Source organism: Necator americanus, chromosome II (assembly GCF_031761385.1).
Source record: "Necator americanus strain Aroian chromosome II, whole genome shotgun sequence".
Taxonomy (NCBI): Eukaryota; Metazoa; Nematoda; class Chromadorea; order Rhabditida; family Ancylostomatidae; genus Necator; species Necator americanus.
The window spans coordinates 4793939-4802676 of record NC_087372.1 but is presented as its reverse complement, the minus strand read 5'-3'; the positions used below and the strand labels follow the sequence as shown (position 1 = coordinate 4802676).

Below are 8738 nucleotides of genomic sequence, written 5' to 3'. Positions count from 1 at the left end.
ACTCGTGATAAGTGTGTTTCTAAATGCGAATGAAATTATATTTATTACACTTAATGTATAGTACGTAGAACCATTTGTTAAAAATATATTATTCAGAACATCACAAAGTTTCTTCGTTCCTCCGGTGTCAGTTCAACCTCAGTTTCTGTTTTTAGGAACCTAAAAATCCTTTGCTCCAGATGTAATAAGAAGATGGGACTGGAAAAAAATTAACTTCAAAGTAACGTGGCCACAGATATGTAATACCTGTGAATTCTGCAAAACGTTTGCGGATAGGCACCGTTGAGGATCGATTGGTGATCAGCACCATGTACAATTAAAGGAGTGACCGGTTTTTGTAATTTTTCGTGCAGTTCAATTCCATGCTCGGACGGAACAACCGTGTCACGTGCACCGTGACAGATCAATACAGGAACGCTGATCTCAGCTACTTTGTCGCACCTAAAAATTACTATTTCAAAAAGAACTACAGCAAGTACAAGAACATTTTCTGTCTCACGACACAAATTTGTCAAAGAAGGTGGTCTTCTCTTTTTTCGGCTGATTTCCTAGCAATCGTAATCCACTTGTAAATGGTGCAACTAAAATGACCCCGGCAAGGGCGTCAGGATGTGTGGAGGCCAGATCAACTACTGCGGTTGTTCCAATACTGTAGCCGAGTAGAACGACCTGTAAAAAACGGTGTGACAACGTTATGTTAGCTTGTAGCACCTTAGACACCTTTTTGTTGGGTTTGGTTCGACGAACATATTCGTAAATAGCACGAATATCAGCGTAAATGCTCTTTTCTGAAGCGATACCAGTGGAATAACCATAACTGAAATATGGCGCCAAATGGCAGTAATTTAAAATGTGGTGAGAAATAGAAATAGAAAATACGAAAAAGAGGGATGAAATATGGAAAGAAAGAAAAAGTGAACAGAAAGAAAAATCAAAGGAAGCATATATGTGATCGCCTACCCTGAATAATCAAAACCATAGACTTCCATCTCGAAAATTTCTGCTAACTGAGGTAGATTCACATAACGTGGTTGTAGAAAACTTCCAAGATCAGATGAATTGGGTTGAGTGAAAATGATGACCTACAAATATTTTTCCTTTTTTCCAACTCTTTCGTTAACCTTATGCCTGGTAAGCAAATGAACGGAAAAGTAAAAAATTCGTCTGGCCGAACCTGCTTCCTCATGCAAGCGTTGAACGACTGTCGACTGGGCCAACACCGTACCGCTATCAGATGGTGACCACTACTGGTATGGACTACGAAAGGCTTAAAAAATCCACTGACGTTCAATTTTTGTTTAAAAAAAACAAAGTTTTCAAATATTAACGATCTCAAAAAAAAACACCAACTCACCTTGACACGGTTTAACAGACGTTCATAGTCGAAAACAGTGGTCAAGTCTATGCGTGTTGGTTCAATGATGAATTCTTTATCAACTAACTGGAAATTTAGAGATCGTCTGGTAGACTGCAACAATAAAATGAAACTGTTGGATTTAGATGGTTTCTTTCATATTGAAACAAATAAGAAATATAAAAACTGAGTAGAAAAATATAACAAACATAAGCAGAAGATAAGCAAGATTAAAAATTAGGACCGATGCATTTTTCCAGTATAATAGTGCCCCAGATACATTTCAGTGCGAGTTAAAAGTATGAATAATCGGTTTTCACACGATCCAAATAACTTTTATCCAACTTTTACTTACTAATATCTGCTTTGGTTTAAAAGAAGCTTTTGGTTGTGAGATTTCTTTCGAATAAAGGATTGATTTAGCTAGGAATGAAGTTACGATCATCACAGCCAAAACGAGATAATACCGCGATTGTTTGACACCGCAATTTTTGTTTATCAAGTGAATACTTTTTTCAAAAAAAACTCAAGGAACATGAACGGATTGGATTCTCTACGATCCCGAACTCGTTTGAGAAATTTTGCCCTTTTATCGGTTGGTTCCACCAGTTTCTCGTAATATGCTAACGTAACTCTTCGTGCTTTTTCATTTCATTACAAACTTTAAATTACGTACAAATTCGAAGTTTTTGAATTAAAAAGTTACGAAGAAAGAAAAATTAGATTTGTCGGAACTGCGGAAATAAATTTCATTTGTTACCTTTTAAGAAAACTTAAGCGAAAACAAGTCTACTCCCAGATGTATGTAATTTTATTTTATTTTTATTTCACCTACCTGATCTGCTCCACAGATTTCTTTCTCGGGTTCTTCAACACAACGTACACTATATGAAACACCTTTTTTCGGAGGATGAAAAGCTAATTTACGTGCTATACTTTCAGGAAATGGTGGGCAGCCAACATAGCAACAAAGTCCGCACAGCTGAAATAGTGAATTTTTCACATAAATTTATTCAGAAATCAACAACGGAAATGCAGTAGTATGTGGGGAGCAGTCAGATTTTTCTTTACCCTTTAGTGTGCGATAGTTCTCAAATCAACATCGAAAAAAGAACGATAGTCAATTTGACACTCTATTCTTCTATAGTTATCTTTTTCACCTTGCTGCGAGGACACTCGTTCCCTTCTTCCGACATATGAAGTCTATTCCCGTCACTGAAGCTCATTCGCTAATGAGGATACTGATATCTTTTGGTCAAATCTCTCTTTAATTTGTTCCGTCATATTACCTCTTCTCTCAATCACTTCTGAAAAACCTCCTCTTGCTAAGTTCCGCATCTTTTGGCAGGTTTGGTCTTGACTGCCGCTTATCTAGATTCTGGTGGTCAGTCGTTTGAGGATCACGAAAGTTGGTGAACTCTCTTGCTTAAGGTCCCATCAGATTCGCTTCTACTTCAAACGTGCTCCTTATGCCCTGGGCTAATTCCGCTGTCCGACCCGTGATGTTTCGATAATTGGATCAATGGTAAGCGCTCTGGATGGGAAAGTAGATGTCACAAGAGGATTCTTCACCTTCTGGAGTAAGAGAACGACATGTGTGACATGTAGTACTTGCAATCCGCCGCAAAAAAAAGACAACGCCAGTCTTCTCTGATGATAAATTGGGTTCCGATTTTAGTAAGGTTTGTAATTTTTTTTTGTTCGTAAGATTCTCTGAATCAAACAAAGTGTGTTCAATTTTTTTATCTTTCTTTTCTGGTGCACCATTGGCGTATGTGAATAAATAAATAAATAAATAAATTGAGGCGAACGCGTAGGAAAATCCCCATAGGGATTGACGCAGCGCCGTACACTTTATCCTTTATCAATTTGTTTATTTTGATGTCATATTCTCATAGAAACTATGGGAACCCTATCGATTGAATGAAAACTGATAGCATTTTCGTAGTTTTGATCTAATAATCCTACCTACTTTCCTACTCAAGATTCCTTCCAAAATATTTTAGATAATCAAAATCTGAGAGCTTATCCTGTTTCAGAATCCTACCAACTAAAGATTGTGATAAGATTCCCTTTCCGGAGTGTTCTATTTGATTTCATTATTTTCTGAAGAAAAACGAAACGTCCAAATGCATATGTTTTTCCAAAGAGATCACGGGACTTCTACAAATTGTTCTAGAACGAGAAACACAGCATTCTCACAATGATATACAAAAATGACGTATCATATGCGTCTTATTAGTAAGCGTACATCTTTATTGATCGATTCCGAAAACTTCGTCGGAAAAAGTCCTTTGAAATCTGATAAATTCAGAGCAGGAGTGCTTAAAAAAACTATTCTCTATGAATTCTCTGGCGATGAACGCAACGAATGTTTTCGAAAAACCCTAAACATTCTTCATTCTGAATAAGATGAACTACATTGTAAGCTAAAGTGGTAAGCTGAACACCACTATTCACATTCATTATGCTTTATGGTTTGATTTCTAAAAATTTCAATTCTCAAATAAAAAAAAGCCCTCCGTGTTGAATGCTATGCTATGTTATGCTAGATATTTATGATTTAAAAATGATGTTTACCATGTTTACCTGAAGAAGTGCTCCTACGATACTGCAACAATTTTGCTGAGGTTGTTGTATTGTTGACTGTGTATCGTGGTGAGAAGTTTCATCATCCTTAATATTTTAGAGATATATACCACTATTAAAGCACATGGTCATAATTGTAGAGCAAAAAAAAACTAAGAAAAGACTCCCTCACTATTATAGAATTGTTAGGAATTCATAGTAAAATTGCGGTTTTACGAACAGAAGAGAAAATCTATAAATTTAGATTCTTTTTTTTTATTATATGCACGGGTACAGAACGAAAAAAATCCCTACATTCAACATGATGTCAATAAATTTTTATCTCCTTGTTGTAAGGCTTGGAAAAAAAATGGCGCGGACAGCACAATGATTAGTGAAGGGCGAAGTGAAGCGCAATGATATTTTATGTATGCCTTATGAATCATTTTTATGAAATTTGCATATCTTAATGGTGAAAGCGTGTCACGGGGCACTCAATGTAACAAATAGTTCAGATGTTTCGATAAGAAAACACTTTACTTAGACGTAAATATTGTTAGAAGAAAATTATGATGCGATCGGCATAAACGCTGCCGGAAGAGAACAATGCATTAAACGGATCGTAAGGCGTGAATTCCGCAGTATGCAGTGATTTATTGATTGTATGGTTTATTTTTCTCGTTCACATAGTATCCAGAAGGAAATGATGAAACCCTACAGCGCATTCTTTTGTCATCTAGGATCAAGTAGAGAAAATACATTTAACGAATCGTTTTCGTTCTCGAAAATCAGCTCGTCAAAAAGTTTCTTAACTTGTATGTTTCTTGAAAACTTGAACGAAGTATAAAATTACTTGAAATTTAATTGTGTGCTATTTATTTGAACCTTAGAGAAACTTGTCATTCCCCAAAACGAGGACCCCTTGTCTTTGCTTTCGAAAAAAAAAATTAATTTTCCCATAGAAGGTTCAAATTCGATTCTGCGATATTTTTATATTGTTTTGGCGCTGTGATTGAGCTTCATGTTCGAGGAACTCGTATATTTTTTTTTATTATTACCATGTTATTGTCAACTTTTTCTTTTGAAGAGAAGTATCCGGAAGGAAATGAAGAAACCCTACAGCGCATTCTTTTGTCATCTAGTGATCAAACATCCATAAGAGCTGTCTGGGACTTTTTAGATATTCAGGTTGAAATATTGTTAGAAATTCCGAATTCTACCACAACCTACTTATCTGTGGTCGAAAAACATCAAAATAAAGAGTAACTTTAAAACCATCACTCCACGAATCTGAGGTGGTACGGATGGAGTATTCGTATACGGCATAGTGGATTATGGGGAGGAACAAGGCTGGCGCGCTCCAGTTGAACTCCTTGTAGAAAAAAGTGCGCTAGAACGCAAGAAGCCGGATCTTCCGGGTCGTTTTTTACGGCAATTAGGAAAAAATGGACGGAATCACCTCCTCCCCCTCCATAATCTACTATCCCGTATACGAATGCTCCATCTGAAATCCGTACCACCTCAGATTCGTGGGGTGATGACTTTAACGATGTGACAATTTTTTTTATTGACATATATCTCGGCATGTAAGGGAAATAATTGAGAAAAGAAACATGATTACCTCCTCCTTCGCAAATTTTGACATCTTACTGACCACCTGCCCACATTAACTGTGATCCAGAAATGAACCTACTTGCTAGTGTATTAACAAGTCTGCTACTGATGATAAGCAATAAACACTGTATTGGCCCTTCAAATCAGTCCTGTTCATACTCATATAATTTTTTTTGTCGCTCATGATGACATAAAGATATCTTCTTTTGAATGCAGTCAGATCGCAAATTTTTTGCAAATGTTTAATTTTGTGCACTACTTTTTCTTGGCAGGACCAAGATCGTTATTGATCTTGATTCTGGCTAACGTTTCGTCGTCATCGCTTTCTTCAGAGACTGGAAAACCAAAGAAACGAGAAATTTAAGCGCTTAAGTTCCTCGTCACTCCACGAGATCCCTTGCACCTGACCCGGCAGATCAGAACACGCATAGGTCTCGACATGGCGTCAGCTTTTTGGTAACAGCGATGTATTCTTTCTTTACGATTAATGCTTAGACTATTGGCCGTTATGTAGAACGCTTCCAATGTTTTGCGCGCCTCAACGTCAGACTCGTGACTGCTATGTTGGAATGGGTGTTTTCACGACACCGTCTGCGATGAACACTTTAAGGGATCGACGATTTTGATTTTGATGTGGGTGCTCCTTGACCCACGTACAGCTTAATTTAATTTGTTAGTTTTATTTTGTATTCATTGTTTGGCTGCTGTCTATGAGAAGTAGAAGCGACTAAATTGTTCTCGTATTCAGAGTCGTCAGATATTGATCTAAAATTTGTCCATGAACATCCGATAGGATTACAACTTGGTATCAGCAAGTAGAATATAAAAGGCAGTGATGTATCAATCCGTTTGGGATGCGCCAACGCGTTTTACTGCAATTCGTAATCGTTGAGGTTCTGGACGCGTGTTGGCCTATACAACGACTTCTGGAGCCCTGCCAATGATCAAGTCACAGTAGTTCGAATGTTCTCTTGTCTTGAAACCTCGGCATATGCTGTCTATGTTTTGTTATAGTGTGCCTGCGAGGTTTTTAGATGGAACCCTTTATTTGCCTGACGTTTCGGCTTTTTCGCCGTCTTCAGAGGCCTAAATAGAGGATGACTGGAGCAATGCTACGTTTATCCCGTCAAGTGGCACACTATCCTGGGGCAGTGTTTCGATAATCGTTCAGGGTAGTGAAAACAGAACCCCTGTACATTGAAAATAGTCCTACGTGTTGTTAAGAGCCGAAATGTCAGACAAATAAAAGGTTCCATCTAAAAACCTCGCAGGCACAATATCACAAAACATGATCAAGTTACAGTTTTTGTCTTCACAGAGAGGTCTGATATCAATCCATAGACCCTGGAGGGATGAAAGGCTTGGTTTGCACTAAGACGGTTTCGAACTATCGACCGTGTGGCTACAACGGACCTCTAACCGACCGCGCCACACCCGCCCAAATGGAATATTGGTTTCTACAGTTTTAAGAAATATAGTGCGAAGTGCAAAGTATGTTATGCGTTTCCAAGTTTACCTTCCTTTGCTGAAAAAAGGTGAAAAACTTTTTGTTCTCGGCATTTAAGCTCTTTTTCTCTGAGAAGCAAGGAGCATTTACTGCAGGATTTTAATTTGAGGAGAAATATTTGAGCCTACATGACTTGGACGAAAACTCTCTTTTCGCCACTTCTTACGATCGAATCACTGGCTACTATTCAGAAAACTACAGCTCTACCTAATTTCTTGAAAATATCTATATAGACTGCAGTTACCTTCACTGATGTTTTAGTGATATTTCTAGTCTTGGATCAACAATAGAGCCAAACAGATGCTCATATATTGCTGATTTCATTTTTTTTTCATGAACTAACAGTTCATTTTCAGGAAACTTCCACATAATATTTGCAAGTGGACAAGAATAACGTGAAAGACAACATGAAAGCATCGATTTTGAAATAAGACCACATGGGAACATGGTGCAGGCAGACAACATCGATACTTATAGAAAGCTCATGCTGAAAGTGGGTTTCTATTAAAACAAGTAAGTTGCCGCCCGAGATATTACTTGTTTCCAGCAAGAAATCATAGAAGGAACGTTGCCGTTGCTGCACACTATTTCAGCCGCGCTCGGCGCAGTGGCGACAAGATCCCTTCACAGGCACTCCGCCGAGTGAATAGAGAGGCACTTGGACTCCAGTACTTGGACTTGTGGGCTAACTTCATAATCGTCTTCGTGAATTCTTCATGCCTGGTTGTCGTGGAATTTCGAAACTCTTTGAATGCAATTGATTAGAGTCAGCCGTATAATTCCCCAACGCCATCTTAACCGTGTAAAAACGCCCGCACTTCGGATCCCTTTTTTTCACTAGCGTGAGGCGGGACACTTCCAGCATCGCCTATTCAATTGAGCGTTCTATGATGTTGCTCGCATTTTCCTCTTACTTGCGAAAACTCACTTTTCCGAAACGTAGTTCAAAGTGGAAAGAACGGTGATGTTGAATAATTGAGTACGTGGTCAAATGTTCCTGGTCTTCCCCACTTGCTCGATGGTTTTGTACGTTCCCCGACCCGACTCGTTTTCTCCTGCTCAGCTCAGAGGTCAAGTCGTTCATCAGGTTAATTTTTTGGACAATGTGTGGATAGAAATACACACATAGATGTGTACAGAACATATCAGAAGCTCATCCGATCTCCTCTCCAGCGTGATCTTCATTGATTTCACTGGAATAGGCTGGAGAGAGAAAAGTAGAAAGCTACGTATTTAAAGGCATCACTCCACGAATCTGAGGTGGTACGGATTTCAGGTGGAGCATTCGTATACGGGATAGTAGATTATAGAGGGGGAGGGGGTGATTCCGTCCATTTCTTCCTAATTGCCGTAAAAAACGACCCGGAAGATATGGCTTCGGGCGTTCTGGCGCACTACTTTCTACAAGAAGTTCGACTGGAGCGCGCCAGTCCTGTGCACGCGCCGCATCTTTCGGGCCGTTTTTTGCGGCAATTAGGAAGAAATGGACGGAATCACCCTCCTCTCCATAATCTAATATCCTTTATAGGAACACTCCACCTGAAATCTGCACCACCTCAGATTCTTGGGGTGATGCCTTTAAACGATGTTAAAGTTGCATCATTGGAACTGATTTATGTGGAAGTTCTGTTGCTCCAGATTTTATGATAGCAATCAAGGATTGAAAGGGTTTCTGTTATGTTCTTATGATAAGTA

General features: G+C 38.6%; 1 protein-coding gene across 1 annotated transcript; it reads right to left on the bottom strand.

Moving 5' to 3' along the window:
- Positions 1 to 92: 92 nt before the first annotated feature.
- RB195_016874 (uncharacterized protein) lies at positions 93 to 5567 on the bottom strand (the record flags this gene model as incomplete). Its single annotated transcript, XM_013449804.2, has 10 exons — positions 93 to 159; positions 247 to 441; positions 500 to 669; positions 721 to 817; positions 961 to 1082; positions 1175 to 1267; positions 1355 to 1441; positions 2190 to 2336; positions 3944 to 4030; positions 5544 to 5567. The coding sequence occupies 10 exons, from the start codon at positions 5565 to 5567 to the stop codon at positions 93 to 95; spliced, it is 1089 nt and encodes a 362-aa protein (XP_013305258.2).
- Positions 5568 to 8738: the final 3171 nt, after the last annotated feature.